An 18,629-nucleotide genomic window follows, 5' to 3' on the forward strand; every position below is an offset into this window, starting at 1 on the left:
AATTAAAAAAAATATTTAGCGCTTAAAATCGTTGAAAAACTACAATTTTGTAAGAGTAAACTACCCTTCCCGAGAGGGTGAGAAGTTCAGTGGTGGTGGCAGCAAGTGCGGCCAACAGTCCTTAAGCTATGTGTAAAATATTGTCAATTAAAAAAAATATTTAGCGCTTAAAATTGTTGAAAAACTAAAATTTTGTAAGAGTAAACTACCCTTTTCGAAAGGGTGAGGGGTTGAACTTTAGTGGCAGCAAATGCGGCTACCAAAGTTTAATAAGATTACGTAGAATGTCTGAGTTTTATTCTCTATATTAAAAATTACAACCTGTTCAATTATTTGGTCAGCAAAATAGGCAGACCCAGAAATTACTCCCTAGGATTTAGGGATCTTCGTGAATAGGTTGGCAGTGACTATGAATCTGTTGTGAACGGATCACAATTTTTAATACGTTCGGCGAGGTGTCAAATGTCAGATTAATAACTTTCAATACGATGGTTCGTTCACAATCAAACTTTCATAGATGTTAATGACAGCCAAAATTCCACTTTGGATAAAATTTCGACTTTCCAACCTAAATGAGCAAGTGGTGATTGTTTATTCGTTGTTTACGTTATTTCCTGTTTGCGTATATTGTAGAGGAATAAAGCATAAGAATAACTTGTTCTTATTATCTAAAAAAAAAAATAATAAGCAAAAAAGGTAGCACATATAAATGAATTATTTGAAAACTTACGGTTAGACCAAACTTATAATCCAGAGTAATCCCTGCGAAACTGATTGTTAGTGGTTCCAATGTATTCGTCATAAAAGTTAACAAAACTCCTCTGTTACTTTTATTGTATAAATACCAAGGAGAAGCAGCTAATGTCTCAAACATTTGACTGGTCTGAAAAGTTAATGAAGTTATTGTTTGAGTATGTTTATTTTGTGTTATGATTATTTACTTCATCGCTTAGTCTTTGTGACGCTTTTAGAAAGGTGTAAACAATAAGAATGTTACAACCGACGACCACAGCTAGACGTATCTTGAGAATGTTGCTTGAGTCTTCAAAGCTCTACAACAGCACATTAAAATGCTTTCAGTCTTGTGACTTTAAAATTGAGTTGATATAACTTACATAGAGGACGAAAAATGAGACGAAAATAGAACTCAGTACTCCTAAGAAGACGAACACTGGCATTGCTTGAAATACATATTTAACAAATACTTTGGTCCACCTGTTTCAAGAAGAAAATAGAATTAATAATAATCTAGCATTTACGTCTCGTCAGACCATTACCATTTTTTCTTTCTACCTAACGATGATTATTATATAGCATAAATAAAACTATGTGTGAAAAATACAGGGTGTTCGGTCCAAGTCGTCCCGGCTGATAACACCTAAACTTACCTCTTTTTTTCCAAAAGTAAATATTTAAGTAATAATATTTATTCTTATCTTTTTTAGTAAATGTATCAAATTATTTTAGCACATCCGGTGTTGCCGGAAATGCCACCAAATTTAGTTTTTCAAATGGAACGCCTATGTTTTTTTCCTCGAAACAATAATAATTGACATGAAAGATACGGTAAACCACTATTTATTACATTTTGTGTAACACAATGCAATCAGAAAACATCTTAAATTTTAGAATTTTAGAAGGAAATTGGTCGCGTAGCCTGACTTTTAATTTTAAAAGAAAGGTGTGAATAAAAAAATGCTTGGATGCAGTTTAATTGTTGATTAGACAAATCTAATTTGTCATTTGATGAGCGAGTTCTCTTATGGAAACTCTTGGATTTTCTTCGACTGATAACAGAACATTCAGATTTCCATTTTCTTGTTCTTCACTAAGAACCGTAGGTTTTTTAGTTTTGAGAAGCGAACCTTGTTCGTCTCAGTTGTTTTTGAATTTGACTAGTTTTCCAACGATTTGGGTGAACTCTATTTGAATATTTTTCTCTAAACTGTCTTTCAGCTTCCGTTCTATTTTTATTGCACTTAAAAAACACTTCAAGCTGATCTACCAATTCGTCGTAATTAATATCATCCATTATTAAAGATCTCAACAAGATTTATTGACTAATTAGGCTTTGTCAAAATAACAATTAAACGGTATCCAAGCATATTGCTTTTTGCATTAATACCTTGACAAGTAAAATCCGCCTACGTTGCAAAATTTTGTTAATAAAATTCTAAAATTTAAATTGTTTTCTGAGTGCATTTTGTAAAGTAAAATGTAATAAATAGTGGTTTACCGTATTTTTCATGCCAATTATTATTGTTTCGAGCAAAAAAACATAGGTGTTCCATTTGAAAAACTAAATTTGGTAGCCAAAAAAATTTGATGCATTTACTAAGAAAGCCAGGAATGAATAGTATTATTTGAAAATTTAGTTTTTGAAAAAAAAATGTAAGTTTAGGTGTTATTGGCCGGCGACTTGGACCGAACAGCCTGTATATACAGGATGCGCCAAAACTCACGCCCCAGAGAAAATTTTCAAGTAAGGTAAGGTACCAGGAACATGAAAAAAATGTTTAAAAAATTCTATCTGTTAAAAAAATTAGACATTTGACATTTTTTTATATCTATTTAATGATACTGATGGTCTTGTATATGTTTTTTTACAATTATTTAGTAAAGGGACAAAAATTTTGCCAATAGAAGCCACAAATAACAATGAACAGAGTTACAATTTAGGATACAGCTTCCTTGTTTCCTGTTTTAATAGCATATAGCAAAAAAACCTGGAAAATCATTTTTCCAACAGAAATAAATAGAGTCAATGTGCAAACTTTAAACCCTCATAACTTCGAAATTTTTACAGACAATTTTTTTTAACATTTTTTCCATGTTCCTGGTATCTTACCTTATATGGAATTTTTCTTTGGGGCGAGAGTTCTGGCGCACCTGTATGTACAACAAATAATTGATGAAAAATAATGGGCTATCAAATGTGATCTTTTCATAACAATGAAAGTTTATGAAATTTTTTTGTTTGTGTATTTTTTTAGGTTTTCATAGATTTGTACAAGTTAGTTATTATTGTTTTTTAGACATTATCTTCACCTTTTCATATTCACATCATGAGAAATGCACAAAGACAACCTTTTAAAAATATCTTCTTGATAAGATAAATTGTCAGGAGCCATTGCAGGATCCAAATCTTCATGTCCTTTAGGAATTGCCAATATTTTCTGATTGAGTAGCAATATTTGTAGATTTATTTGTAAACTAAAATACAACATCATAAATGGCAGACGAACGGACGCAAAGGCTGCTATTGGTTGACTGTAATAAAACATATTGTACGGAATGTACCACCAAGAACCAAAATATTCTTTATAAGCCCAAACGTTTAAAAACCATTCACTTTGATCTCCCCAAACCGGGAAGAAAATAACTCCCATTATACAAAACCAAAGGATGGTAAAATAATTAAGAACATCTCCTTGAAATATAAATTTCTGCATGGATTTTTGGAATTTGGAACTACAAATTTCAGGTGTCCAAAATAAAGTCTCGGCTTCTGATACTAAATTTGTGATATGTTTTTCGTAAATAAAGGTAAAAAACATTGCGGTTATTATCTACAACAATTGAACTCATTACTATTACATAGTGATTTTAAAAATAATCCATACATAACTAATTAGGGTTATCATGCATCCGTACCTCACCAGTGATTCTATGCTAAAATGGTGCAATAGATAATAAATATCGAGTAAGAAACTGCCAGAATACAGAGTAAAGTACACAAAGAAAAAAAATTTCGTAATTATGTGATAGCCGAAATCTATGAAAAGTCCTTTTATGTAATAGAAAGGAAAATTTCGAAGCGTTGCTTGATCCATTTTTATGTCTTCGATGTAACGGAAATGTTTTAGTCAGACGACTTTCTGTAATTACCTAACCTAATTAGTTTATAAGCAATTTATTTATTGATGTATTCTTCTGCTATAATGAAAGTACACTCTTTGTTAAAAAAATACTACACACTGAACATTAATAAAGTTTTTCTTATCAGTATCCACAGGTGGTGGGGAGGAGATTCAGTGACTTGACCTGACCTAACAGCATCATTTTATACTTCAAATAGCATTTATATGATGTAGAGTAACAACTAATAATCTTGTTTGCGTCAATTAAAACCGTATCTAGTTGATGATTGCAAACAACAAAATGAGAAAATATTCTTAATTCTTTTGAAAACTCAATCAGTTATACTTGATTTTGTTGCATAATAAATTTAATGAAGTTAAGAAAATTGTTGTGACTTTTGACGAGGAGAGTACAACATAAGACACATATTTGGCTAAATTACCTTTATTCCAGGCTTACAGACTTAATGTCGGATATAACGAGGATATGAATTCTATTATTAAATATTGATTAATGATACTTAATGTAACTACATTAGGTAATATAAATTTAATGATGAAACAACAGCAGTAATATCACAACAAATTGATTTATTACATTTTACAATAATTATAAAAAGATACCTGCATAATATCCTCCAATTGATTCGTAAAGCTAAAAAAGAATTTTATTCTTTGACACTATCAAAATTTACGGTTTTTCTCCCATGTAAGGAAGTTTTGACAACTGTTTGGCATTTCTCAATTCGAAACGTCAGATTAATGTTAACAGATTTAAAGCAATTGTAAGCCTTTTTGAGTCTAATTTAAAGAATAAAATGTTGTATTCAATTCGTTCCTCTGTAAATCGGTAAATAAAGCGTCCGATTTACACTCAAACTCGTCGAATAAATAACTATTTTCATAAATGACCCGACAAAAAAATTAAACTTTATTTCGTACTTTTTACCAGGGATCAGAGAGAGAAAGATTGGAAACTTGGCGACCCTAAGTTAGTGACCTACATGGCCTACTTCGTCTGTCTTCCGCTGCGCTCTATACGGCCGTAACATAACGAGCCAAAAGTCAATTCTCTTAACCTCAAAAATATCTTCGAAATCGTCCGGTAAGTACTGCCATCTACTTGGTTAACTGAAAACTTTTTAATTGATATTTTGACAGTCCTAAATTAGAAATTACCTGTACCTCATTCAAAATTTCTTCTTTTTAAATTAATTTGTTACTGAAACGTTTGTCGAAGACTGAAACGACCAACTTGGTCGGCCAAATTCGTGTTGAGGTAAAGTAACAGTCTTTTGGTGCTGGCAATCCTCTAGAACAAGTAGCTATTTCCATTCTAATTCTAATTTTTTTTTGGAAAACTAAGTCCGATAAAAGAGAGGGTTTATAGCAGCATAATAAGAAAGAAACTCGAATATGAATGTATATTCGAGAGCATTCCGTCTATTATAAATAAGCAGTAGGAACTTAGGTAAGTGTTTTTATTAATTTTTGCTTATAGAATTACCACAAAGTTCCGAAGTATTCTTTACCCATTCAGCACGAGCTGCTGTATCGCTAAGTATTTCAAATAAAGTATCTTTTTCTCCACAAACAAAACATTTCTTGCCGATTTTTGAACTTTTTAGAAGAATGATTGAAAATTTGACAAAAATTGTCAAATTTGAAATATCAATAGTCTTTAAGTTATCAGGTAGATGACGCTAGTTACCGGACGATTTTCGAGGTTAGTAAAAAATCAGTCACGGCAATTACTGCATTGTTAAATCCTGTTATAATAATAAATTGAATAATAGCGATATCGCTTTTTTATACTTCCCACAGATTCGTCATTGTAAATAGAAATTGTAAGTATTGTGAGCATCATTTACAGATATTCGAAATTTTAGAGCACGGAAATGGCTAGAAGCTGTAGATCGGAAAGATTTACTAGAAGTAAATTATACCAAACAAAATTTTGGGGTTTGTAGTGATAATTTTGCTCAAGAGCAGTTGGAAAGAAAATGGCTAAGATTTGTATTAATACGCGGATCTATACCAAACATAAGTTATATAAAAAATGTGTAAGATTTTTCACATACTGCCAAAGAGTACTTTCCATACTTATTGATTTCAGAACCAGGAGAGGAAACAAATGTTGAGAAGGCCATTGAAATTGATAATATTAATTCTGATACTAATTTCCCACTTATAATTTAAAATTATAAGTTTTAATTGAGATGATTAAAAACATAGAACACATTATTCTTATTGTCAATTTATGTAATGAAGATTCGACGAATTTGTTCTTTGGGCTAGCAGATTCGAAAATAGAATTAAAGTTTGAAAAAAAAATTATTCATTAATATTAAATAAGTTTGTTTGGACTAAAATGTGTATTTCTCACTAATAAATTCATTATAATAAAGAAATACAATTTAGTAACAAGCAAGACAACATTCTCCTCTGTGTTTTTGAATTTGGCGCGTTTTTATTGATTCAACTGATTACTGCGCCTCTGGTGAGTCAGGTGTTCATTAGATTTGAATTAGGGGTAGTTTTTTTACATAGGAAGCTTATGGCCGTTTCCGATCTTTTTCTCTCTGATCTGTGCTTTTTACTAAACCTTAAGCATTTAAAAATGTTTTTGCGTAAGGATCACATACCATTGAGCATTGGTGTCTCCGATTTTTCGAATTTTTTTTTCAGTGCGATCAAAAAGTCTATCTATCAAGCAAGTGCAGAAATTTGAAACGTGTGTCTGCAGAAGATAACATGTCACAATGACAAATAAGAAATGTTTTGTGACGTCTCATAGAATAATAATTTGCTTAGATCCATATTTTAATTTTTATAATTTTTTTTTGACATCTAACCAACATACGAGCTGCTATGCTATTCATAAATATGAAGCAATATTTGAACCTCAAAAATGACCCATAAAATGATGTTAATTTAAATAATAACTCGTGTCCTATCTCTACTGATAAGAATTTTACAGCCTTCGGAATGTGGGTATGGAAATCACATTTTTTTGTAGTAACTTTGAAACTATTTGACCAAATATTATAAAATTTGGAACATTTCCCTGTGACAACATACCCTTTAAACTGGTAATCACGAAAACCGGATACATCCAGTCAATTTCCGGTTCCAGCAGTTGCAGGTCACATTTTCTGTGTTTTTCCATTTTTTTGCTCTCTTAACACCAATTTTTTTATTGGCCAAATCGATAGAGTAATCAATTTTGATTAAAAAACGCATAACCTTTAATACCCCTAAAATGGACCGTTTCAAAGATATTTTAATTTAAACTGAGGACTGCACAACGCTGAAACCAAAAAGTAGGGATTTTGAATGGATGATATCTACGGTAACAAATGACCATGGTTTCACTAATCGCTGTCAGGCATCTGTCAACTTTGACATTGGACGATTATTAGACAATTAATCGAAAATATTTAATAAAAGAGTTTACCTCAGATTCCAAACATAACTTAGAATAAATCCAAATGGATCTCGTAGCATTTCATTCATGAAAAATTCACAAAAATTTATCGTCAAAGTTAACAGATGCCTGGCAGGGATTTATGTGACCATGGTCATTGGTTTCCGTGGATACCACTTATTCAAAATCCCTATTTTTTGATTTCAGCGTTGTGCAGTCCTCAGTTTAAATTAAAATATCTTTGAAACGGTCCATTTCAGGAGTATTAAAGGTTATGCGTTTTTTAATCGAAATTGATTAGTCTATCGATTTGGGCAATAAAAAAATGGTGTTAAGAGAGCAAAAAAATGGAAAAACACAGAAAATGTGACCTGCAACTGCTGTAACCGGAAATTGAGTGGATGTATCCGGTTTTCGTGATTACCAGTTCAAAGGGTATGTTGTCACAAGAAAATGTTCCAAATTTTATAATATTTGGTCAAATAGTTCCAAAGTTATTACACAAAAATCAAATTTCCATATTCACATTCCGAGGGCTGTAAAATTCTTATCAGTAGAGATAGGACACGAGTTATTATTTAAATTAACATCATTTTATAGGTCATTTTTGAGGTTCAAATATTGCTTCATATTTATGAATAACCCTGTATGTTTATAGGAAACTTTTACCTTAAAATTGAATATTCTATCACCTGGTTAAATTTGTAACAATAAAAATGGAACACCCTGTATAATTTTCTGATAAGATTTTACAAGATGTTTAAGTTTTAAAAATTAATAGTTATTTTCAAAAATGTTTGTATCGCTTGATTTTTTTAATTTTTTTTTACAAATGACTGTCGTCGACTTAACAAATATTAATCTTAATCAATCCGGTAATGGCCAAATAATGGAATCTATACTCTAGGAAGTGAAGAAAGGAAGGATTGAACTTGTAGCCCAGTCAAATTAGACAAATCGGTGGAAAAAAATCCTAGAGAGTTGGAATTTTTTAAAAATCTTTCTTTACACTTGGGTAGCCATATATCAAAAGTGCCCGATGGTGGGGGGCGAGCTTGAGGAGGGGGAGGGGGTTAAACTTGTCTTTTTTTGGTTTTTTGCTTATATCTCGGAAATTATCACAACTATAGGTTTTTATGTTCTTATCAAAATTAAAGCTTACAAAAATGGTCCTTTGCATTTTTGTTGTAGGGCTAACCGTAAGCGAGTTATAGAGCAGACAAAAAACATCATTTAAAAAAATGTTCTTTATCTGCATTTAAAACAGAATTAGTCTTGTAATTAAAAAAAAAACTGACAGTAAATTGAATTTACTGGGTCCATTAAAGGAAGGGGGAGTCACGAGGGTCTATAAATACAAACTCATCGTTTATGTAGTTTATGCAGAATTTTCTGTAGAAGTCTATTTCTGCATCAAAATTTCCTACAAAAATGGTCCTATTCATTTTTGTCGTAGGACTAACCGTAAGCTTCAAAAGTTTGGAGTCTACATAAAATTGCATTAAAAATCCTTTGAAACACATTTCATTAGTATATGGTAAGTATTTATATATGTAGAGCGTTCCCCAACTAAGCTGTTCTGCCTGAAAGGTGACTCGGGTGTAAACATTTAAACGGAGATATAAATAAAAATTTTGGATTAAAGAGAAAATCAATCTGTAAGGGGGTTAAATGGGGTGTAAATGTTTAAACAAAGGTATAAACATAAAATTCTTTAGAGGTGTAAAGGGGCACTAAAATCAGATTTTTCAAAAATTACTTTTTAAGGAAATAAAACGGAGTACACATTTAAAGGGATATAAAAACATTCAATTTAGAAAATATGATCCTTAGTGAGTGTAGAAGTGCACTTTTCAAATTTTAATGAAATAAAATAGAGTTTAAAATTTCAAATTTTCAGACTGCAGAAGTGCACTGAGACAACACTTTATGAAAATCAACATTTAATATTTATCCATAAAAGCCCATGCGAAGAACGAGACTAATATAACTGAATCCTATACATAACATAATTATCTAGCTTTATAGAGTACCTAAACCTATGGAATGGTTTTGTGAACGGGCTTTTTCCCATTTTATATCAGAAATACACGTGGACAAAGTCGCAGGCAAATGCTAGTTCAGCATATAAGGATGATTCGGAAGACTTTATAGACTCTCTAATGAAGTGTTGCACCCAATAAATTCAATTTGATTTCAGTTTTTTCAAATCACAAGATTAATTCTATTTTAAATGTGGATAAAGCACATTTTTTACATGATGTTTTTTGTCAGCCCTATAACTCGCTTACAGTTAGTCCTACAACAAAAATGCAAAAGACCATTTTTGTAGGAAATTTTATAGGCTTTAATTTTGAGAAGCAGGCAAAAACAGTTACGAGTAATAGTTTCCGAGATATAAGCAAAAAAACAAAAAAAGACACCTTTAGCCTCCTCCCCCTTCTCGAGCTCGCCACCCACCTTCGAGGACTTTTGATATGTGTCTACCCAATGAAATTCTCAAGAAATGAGTTTTCCGACGAAAACTTCGAAACTGCATCTGTGATCTACCTGTGGCTGGTGATTAACTCTTTGATCAAAGTTGAATTCTTTTACAGTCCGTTCGGGTTGCGCCACAAGAAGAATAAATTTATTTGAGGTAGATTCTTCAGTGTTATTTTGTGGAGCCAACCCTTTTGGGAAGATGAGGGATTTAAGCAGTCAGAATCCAAATATTCGAATTAAAAATAACAGTTTATTAATCAGATTAAAGTTTTGAAAATTATTATGAAATAAAATAAAATGATATAAAATAAAGAAAAGAAAATTAAAATTAAAAGGATAAACAGTTTACTATTCCGTTCATGTTAAGGTTTACGAGCACCGAAACGGGAAAAAATTATTTCATGAGTAATATGTATAAATTTTTACTCATTTTCAGAATTTGATTCAAAACTTTCAGATCACCAATCGTTTTCCGAATTTGATTCTCCGGAAAGTTATTGGAGGAATGTAATAAAATTTATTCGATGGCGTTCGTTTTTAGGAGTTTTTGTACAACCAAAATTATTAAATTCATGAAGATTTTTAACATGGTTAGTTTTTCTGTCTGCATACATTCACAAAATCTAATTATAGCTATTTTTCCTGTTGTGTTAGGGTCCAAATCCTTGCTTTCGGAAACTCATTTTTGTAAACAACTCCTCTTGAGATAAATCACAATTTTACATTAATTTATTCGAACAATTATTATTATTATTCAATGAACTCGTACGAGAGCTGGGCCAAGACTGACTCGTTGTCGTGTTAATTTCCTCAAAAGTAGCAGGATTCTCAAAACATTTTTTCGTAATAGTTCTGCTTTTCTAAAAAGCCTCTTTTGAAGGTAACGTCACAGAAATAATTCTTATATCAACCAATTCCATCTTCAACATTTTCTGTGCCCTTTACGTTGTACTTTTTATTATAAATTTAAAAATAATTGCACCTTCAGTAACGCAAGCGCCTTTATAACAAAACGGCTGACATCCTCAATATCGCAAAAACTATGCATCGCAGAGTATTTTAACCTGTTGCATCGTGTTCAGCGGATAATTTTACGTCTAACAAACCAGATGTCAAGCGTTCTTAAACTCAAAAAATTCTTGAGTTTTTAAACTTGACCCAATAACGTTTTGTGCACTTTTTTGAGTTTTTAACATCACTAGAAATTTAAAAAACGTTATATGGATCGTTTTAAAGTTAATTTTTTTTTTATTTTTGTCGAGATTTTGGTCGATTTTTGACACCCGGAGCGGTCTATTTATAATAACTCCGGACTTCTTGGTGATAACCGCTTATGTTTGGTACCATTGGAAAGAAAATTTAATTTTTTATCATATACAAAAAGATCAGTGTTCTGCGATAAATAGTTATCGAGAAAATTTCTGATATACTAATCAAAGAAAAAATGAATAAAATTATAAATTAAAATATTGCAAGTTTTAACAAAAATAAGTTTATATTTTTTTATCAATGTACAGGCGGTTCAAAAAATCGCGCACTTCCGTGACACTGTGTCATCGGGCGGTGCCCTAGACAACAAGAAAAATTAAAAAAAAATCTATCTCTAAAAATTCCGAAGTTTAAATCATCAGTATCATTAAATAGATATAAAAAAAATGTCAAATGTCAAAATAAACATTTTTTTCATGTTCCTGGTATCTTACCTTACTTGAAAATTTTCTCTGGGGCGCGAGTTCTGGCGCAACCTGTATAAATATTTTTTTTAGATATGAATTTAAATATACAGTCAAATTAAAAAAAGTGGTTGTCAATGTGATTTCAAAAATTAATAAATAATAAATAATTTACATTTTAGGAACAAAATTGATTTGATGACAAATTACCAAACTTGATGCCAAGTCATTTTCTTTTGTAAGTTTAAGTACGCTTTACACACGAATTATTAATTTTACGCCAAAATGTGACAAACACTTTTTTTTGAATTTGGCTGTATTTAAGGTTTTGAAGGTTGGCTACACCACAAGTTGACACTTGCCATATGTCAAATTAACCTAAAAAAAAGCAACAAACTCAAATCTTTAAAAACAGCGTTAAAAATGCCCGAACACGAAAATTTAACCGACGTTATTAAACTTATAAGTGATATTCGTCACGGGTTCGTACTATTCAACTTTCACATAACTTTATTTACAACATTGCAATTTCAGGAAAGTGTTCAATTCTTACGAAATCGCCATCAGAACCGAGCAACTTTTAGAAAAACTCATCTCGGAGGGGCACTGGAACAATGCACAGTCAGTTTACCAAAACCGAATCACTTCCATTTAAAATTATATCAATTTTAGAGAGTTGATGCAACAAATCAAAGACAAAATCAGACAAGTCTCCCAGTCTCTTCCTCTAGAAGCGACCGCTACTAACATAATGCGCCACATTTTGAAAGTAATCCGAGAGGAATTTGATTTGGGTTCAGAGAAAAAAGTAGAAGGCCAATCATTACATCAGATTGTAACAGGAGACCAAAGTGATGAACTTGACTATTCAGAATCTCACGGCAACTTGCGAAATCGGCTTTTAGACCATTTGACTGAATATAAAGTCGAGTTGGAGACAAGTACGGAAAATATCGCAGCTCAAGCTTTGGAACACATCCACACGAATGAAATTATTCTTACGGTTGGAATTTCAAATACTGTGGAGAAATTCCTCAAACATGCGGCCAAACAGCGGAAATTTCAAGTTATCGTCGTTGAGGCTGCACCCTTATACAGGGTGAGTCAATAATAATCATTTTGTGTCCTTCCCCCCTACATTCTAGGGATTAAAATAGTTGTTTATTCTTTTGATACATAAATAACAAATAACACAGGGCAACAAAAAAAAGTCATGTCGTGACAACTTGACAAATTTTATATCATGTTGTTCGTCTCAGTGAGACAAATCAAATGCACTAAAAAAATTTCAAAAATTCCACTCACTTTGAACAAAATAATTTTTTTCTAATTTAAATGAATTTAAAATACTTTAACTTTAAAAAATCATTACTCAATAACTATTAGGCCTATTTCCTTCAAATAAATGCCATTCTAAAGGGATGGACTTGCCCTTTAGAATGATATGCAACTTGAAATTGAATATTGGCAAACTTTTCTTCGAACAGTGTTCGAAGAAGTTCGAAGTAATCTAAGATAAACCCTTCGAGTAATTTTTTTTTCTTTGTCACCATCGTGTAGAGCATCTTTTTATTAGTAAGAATCCAAATTTTTAAAATAATATACCGAGTAGTTTTTAAGATATGATTTTTTGAAGTTAAGGTTTGCTGTTCAATTGCACCTTCTTGAAAACTACTCGGTATATTCTTTTGAAAATTTGGATTACAACTAATAAAGAGATGCTCTACACGATGGTAATGATGAAAAAAAATTACTTGTAGGGTTTTTCTTAGTTTATTTCGATTTACTTCGAACTTCTTCGAACACTGTTCGAAGAAAATTTTGCCAATATTCAATTTCAAATTGCATATCATCCTAAAGGGCAAGGCCATCCCTCAAGAATGGACTTTATTTGAAGGAAATCAGCCTAATAGTTATTGAGTAATGATTTTTTAAAGTTAAAATATTTTAAATTCATTTAAATTAGAAAAAAAATTATTAGTTCAAAGTGAGTGGACTTTGTGAATTTCTTTTTAGTGCATTTGATTTGTCTCTGTGAGATGAACAAAATGATATAAAATTTGTCAAGTTGTCACGACATGACTTTTTTTTGTCGTTCTGTGTAAGTAAGCAAACTGTAGGCTAGTCTTTAAACAACTCCACATTTTAACTGTCCCCTCATTATTTATTTATCATTGTTKACTCTACATTAAAAATAATATGACAAAATTTTTGTTAAATGGAGATTTACATACATATAATACTAGAAATAAAGACAAATTTTGTCAAAATGTGCTAGACTACAAAGAACTCAAACAGGCAGCCGATACTACTGCATCAGTTTTTTTAACGTACTGTCAGACGGTGTAAGGCGTCTGGATCCACATATATTTAAAAAAAAAGTTAAAGAAATGCTGGTGACTCACGCATTCTATAATTTTGATGAATATTTTGTTTGTACGAGTATGTCAAGAATAATTAATCTTGACTGTTTTTTTTTTGTGTCTTCTCTGTATTATTGTACTGTTCGGTAATATTTTTATATTTTACTGTATGCGACTTTATTTGTGATATTATATATTATTTGACTTGTGTATAACTTAATGTTTTTAAAACACCAAAATAAATGAATCTGAATCTGAAGTATGTATTGTTTCCAGGGCCATAAAATGGCAGCAAGTCTTGCCAACAGCAACATCCAAACGACAGTTATTCCCGATTCTGGTGTTTTCGCAATGATGTCTCGTGTGAACAAAGTGATAATTGGCACTCATAGTGTCATGGCCGATGGGGGGCTCCGGGCGGCGAGTGGGGTTCATGCCATTGCTTTGGCTGCTAAACACTACTCAGTCCCCGTTATGGTCCTCTCCCATATGTATAAATTGACTCCGACTTACGTCTGCTCGCACGAGAAAGACACCTTTAATATCTGTGCATCACCTGCTAATGTTATTCCTTATTCAACAGGACCGCTTTTGAATAAAATAAATGTTTATAATCCGATTTTTGACTACGTCCCGCCAGAACTGGTCACGCTTTTTATATCACATCAGTAAGTATTTGCTATTAGAAAATTTCTTTGATTTTTGTGCGACTTTTAAAAAATAACAATTCCTGGTTCTAATGTTCCGGGTGACTATAGTGGTTTGTAACAAGAAAATCTATACTCTTTTTCATATTAATGTGCATCAAGTAAGTTGTCGTAGTCTAAATGCATTAATGTAATTTAAAGACCGGTTCACACAAAAAGTGTCATTAATGTCGTTCAGAACAAATCTAATCACATTAACAATGACAAAATTTTTTATTTGTTTGTTGCTACCCTATGTTAAGGCGACGTATGTCGCATGGAATTTCGTATGTTAGCTAGATTAAATTATTTAATAAATTAATGTTTTCAAAAATTTTTCCAACATTAATATTGGAGCAGAAATCTAAAAATTGTTTTAAAGAAAATTGTCAAAATTAACAAAATAAATGTTTATGTAGTTATAAAATACGATTTGATTGACGACGTGTTTTATGGAATACACTTGTCTTGTCAATTTTAATATTATTTTGACAAATGCTTCATAATAATTTCTGAATTTAGTAAAATTTCTAATTTAATATTAAAATTAAAAACAACAGGAATTTTATAGTTTCTTAAAAATCTCGGACTATTAAATTTTCGCACCCTAATGGTCGCTCGAATTTTAAACTACGACTTTAATTTTAAATTCGAATTTAATTAGGGCTGAAATAAATATAAAATAAAAACAAAATCAAATTCATAAATGTGTAAAAACCCAAGCACCAGATTTCGCTCAGATTATTTCTTTTACTCAGTACCTGCAAACCAACCCAACAATTTTAGGGATTTTTTACAATCCCTATAATATCTCGTTTACTGTTTTTCGTACGTCGATTCTTTAATTTTTTCTACGTCAACAAGAAACCTCGCTTCTTCAAATTTACCGTTAGCTTTTGGGTAGAATCCCCAATTCTACCTAATTTTAATTATTTTTTGCTACCTGGACTACACATTTATTTGAAAAAATAATTTTTAGGTAAGATTAAGGTAAGAATTGTTTGAATTTTTGCATGGTTGCCAACTTAAAATGATGCACATTAATATGGAAACGAGTATAGACAACTCTGGATTATTGGTGACGACTAAGCTAGCTCCCGCCGTAAGTAAATAACAATTGCTTATAACAGTTTGACGTTTTAATTTGAGAATCAAGGGTGCCAAACTAAGATTTTAACGCCAACTTGAGGATATAAAAAGGACAATCATTTACAATCACCCGGTACCTTTTCAATTAATATTCATTTAAATATCTAAACTAGATTTCTGTATAGTATTTTAAAGAACAAGTTTTATAAGGGTTGATTTGGCGTACGAACCCCAAGTTAGAAAACGATCCGTAGACGAGTTTTCTATGGGATGAGTGCGCCAATGCCATTATAAAACGAGTATTTTATGCTATTCTTTCTAATTTGCGCCCCCTTTTTTCTTATTTTAATTAAAAAAATATATATTTTTGTCTATAGAATTTTTTAGTTGGTATCGGTTGGTAACACTCGGCGCCTACCAGATTTTTTGAATCATTTCTACCGTTTGTCATTAAAAATAAAATTTACAAATTATTAGTTATTAGTGTTACAACACAATAATAATAAATAAAATATGAGCCAACAGAATTTAGTTTGCACTCCGCCCGAAATTCGCGAAACAAGGCAAAATTTGTTACCTGACAAGTCAGAAGCGGCATACAAAAAATAAATAACCCTAAATTCATTAAAGTACAGTGTGCTTTTATAGATAGCCATAAACGACTCCTACTGAGAGATGTTAATAAATGTATTATAAACGCAAATTTAAAAAAATATTACGACGTTTAGTATTATAACAAAAGTAAGAAAAAGGTAAAAAATAAAATAAAACAATATAAATTGGACACTGAAAATTGTTTTGGACACATTTAAGTGAACCCCGGCATCAGCCAGTGTTACCAATTTCTTACATGCTTACAATTTTAGAGGCAATTTACATAAAGCGAATTAAGATTTAATTCAAAATTAAACCAACTTCAGTCTTGCATTAAATATTGGTTAAAAGCAATTTTTCAACATAGATAACAAATTTTGGAGCATCTTTATACAATTTTGTCTTAAGTAATTAACAACATGCAAAGTAGTATTCTGAAAATTTCTAGAACCCCTAATGATTTTTTTTTCTTTTTAGGGGTGGCAACGCACCGTCTTACGTCTACCGCCTCCTCTCCGAACTGTACCACCCCGACGACTACGAACTTTAAAACCAATCAAATAAAACCATTAATTTTATCAAAATCATTTATTTTTCACCTTTACAAAATTACCCTTATATTGGCTTAATCTTAAAATGCATTCCGATCAGAGAGAACACGAGACACTTCAAGTCCTGCACCAGATAGTAAAAGCAGCGCAGTCCTTCGGGATCCTTCGACTGACTCACATCGACCAAAGACCCCGTTTTGGAGGTAGTAAACGAAATGTGTTCATCGTTGATCACAATCTCGAGCTCCTGACGACCGATCCTGTCAGGTGGGGGCCACAACGAATCATCTTCTTGCATTATTTCTGAATCGACAATAATCCTCTTGAGCTCCTCCATCACACACTGGTGCACATAGACCTCTTTTCGGATCATTGTGTCGTTCTTGTAGTTGGAATTATTGGCGTAGCGCAATTTACCATCGGGTCGGAACTCAAACTCGAGAAATTCATGCCCGAATTTACCCTTATGACCCACGTAGTAACGAATGTAAAAATCTGCAGACATTCTAACGGAATTGAGACAAGCCGCTTGGAACGTTTGTGAGGTTAGGGTCGCTTCTTTCTGTCAAATTGAATGACAAATGTACCGAAGCGCCACCTATAAAAAAATAAGTTAAAAAAAACTGTTTATCAAAAAAATCAAAAACTCATTTATCATACTAATTAGGTTATAACGATTTAATAGCGAATAATCATATACAGATATGTGAAGAAATTTTAAATTTATTTTTATGACTTGAAAATTGGAGATTGACAATTGACATTTCAAAAAAGTGCGCCAAATTTAAATCGTGGTGTCAAACAACGTGTTCTAGGACCCCCTGCCTAATTAATTCTTCGCACTCGCTTCTGGGTAAGTAATGTCGACTGTTTTCTTTCAACAATAACACCGAACCATCATTCAACTCAAATTGTCCATAGTCGGTTAAACACCTAACCTCAATATACAAGGATTTTGGTGGTTTTAAATCCACAGCTAGATTAATCCCTTCGTCACCAACTGATCTCATATATTGAACTAAATTACTGGAGTATTTTGAAAACCATTCGATTTCAGCTTGACTCAAATTCGCTTTAACGTCAGGCGGTAAGATACTTCCAAATTGCCACCGCATATTTCTAAGACACTTTAATCGGTTGTAATGATAAGCCAGAATGCATCTAATGTTGCGTTTGATAGCCGCGTGCCGTATTTTCACTGTTGGTGCATAAGCAGAGGTGCGAACTAGCCGACTGCCTTCTGCTGATGTTTGACTGAAATAAAAGCGCTTGAAATGTGTGTTTCGAAGACAAAATTTGTTAACTTACGCATCTTCTTGGTTCTGGACAATCAGTTGCTTAACTTCAGTTTTAATTTCGTTGAGAAGATCGGTCTGAAAAAAAATAATTATTGAGTGAAGGTGTAATGTGACATTTTTACGTTAAAGGGGGGCAAAGAGTCCCGGTTTCGGTCTAACTCTTTGATCAGAGCATAGGCTTTCTCACAAAACATTTTATTCAAAATTGCGAAAAATAGTTTCCTAACCTAAAAGCCCGCCAAATGACAGTAAAGGGACATTTACATGACAGTTCGCGTATAAAGTCGCGTTTACACAAATTATTTTTTTAAATTAATCGCAGTTTAAGAGCTTTTTGTTGTCTTTGGAATGAAGAAACTGACTGCTACGACTTTTCAAAAATTATTATTTTTTCTTTTTACATGCTAACTTGATTGAGTACAAAATTTCAGAAAGCCCGCGCCACAATACTATCTGTCAACTGTCATGTCGCTACAACAGTATAACAAACTAATGTTTGAATTTATGAAGATACAAGTTAATTAATTATTAATTTAATATTATTGCATATTTACACTTTAGAACAAAATTCAAATATCTAGGGAATGTTTTCGCTAAACTGTTA

The 18,629-nt window shown here is 31.8% G+C and overlaps 3 protein-coding genes and 2 long non-coding RNA genes across 5 annotated transcripts; 2 read left to right on the forward strand and 3 right to left on the reverse strand.

The window, feature by feature from the left end:
- Positions 1–406: 406 nt before the first annotated feature.
- Positions 407–1,081, reverse strand: LOC123009528. The gene is made up of 3 exons (XR_006413021.1): positions 942–1,081; positions 731–883; positions 407–668 (listed from the first exon to the last, which is right to left on the reverse strand). It is a non-coding gene; the product is annotated as an uncharacterized LOC123009528 (long non-coding RNA).
- Positions 1,082–4,946: 3,865 nt separating this feature from the next.
- LOC123009527 lies at positions 4,947–6,248 on the forward strand. The gene is made up of 3 exons (XR_006413020.1): positions 4,947–5,694; positions 5,750–5,923; positions 5,977–6,248. It is a non-coding gene; the product is annotated as an uncharacterized LOC123009527 (long non-coding RNA).
- Positions 6,249–11,711: 5,463 nt separating this feature from the next.
- LOC123009524 (translation initiation factor eIF-2B subunit beta) lies at positions 11,712–16,760 on the forward strand. The gene is made up of 5 exons (XM_044405905.1): positions 11,712–11,926; positions 11,979–12,065; positions 12,117–12,543; positions 14,084–14,475; positions 16,654–16,760. Exons 1-5 carry the CDS (start codon positions 11,868–11,870, stop codon positions 16,724–16,726), a joined length of 1,038 nt encoding a protein of 345 aa, XP_044261840.1. The 5' UTR covers positions 11,712–11,867; the 3' UTR covers positions 16,727–16,760.
- LOC123009526 (protein mago nashi) lies at positions 16,750–17,316 on the reverse strand. Its single transcript, XM_044405908.1, has one exon. It carries the CDS (start codon positions 17,230–17,232, stop codon positions 16,792–16,794), a length of 441 nt encoding a protein of 146 aa, XP_044261843.1. The 5' UTR covers positions 17,233–17,316; the 3' UTR covers positions 16,750–16,791.
- A 116-nt stretch (positions 17,317–17,432) lies between these two features.
- On the reverse strand, positions 17,433–18,406 carry LOC123009525 (DNA replication complex GINS protein PSF1-like). The gene is made up of 3 exons (XM_044405907.1): positions 18,148–18,406; positions 18,036–18,100; positions 17,433–17,981 (listed from the first exon to the last, which is right to left on the reverse strand). The coding sequence occupies exons 1-3, from the start codon at positions 18,217–18,219 to the stop codon at positions 17,525–17,527; spliced, it is 594 nt and encodes a 197-aa protein (XP_044261842.1). The 5' UTR covers positions 18,220–18,406; the 3' UTR covers positions 17,433–17,524.
- Positions 18,407–18,629: the final 223 nt, after the last annotated feature.

This window comes from Tribolium madens, unplaced genomic scaffold (assembly GCF_015345945.1).
Source record: "Tribolium madens isolate multiple individuals breed KSU strain unplaced genomic scaffold, Tmad_KSU_1.1 Scaffold_7;HRSCAF=85;Tcas5.2_LG10, whole genome shotgun sequence".
In the NCBI taxonomy this organism is placed as follows: domain Eukaryota; kingdom Metazoa; phylum Arthropoda; class Insecta; order Coleoptera; family Tenebrionidae; genus Tribolium; species Tribolium madens.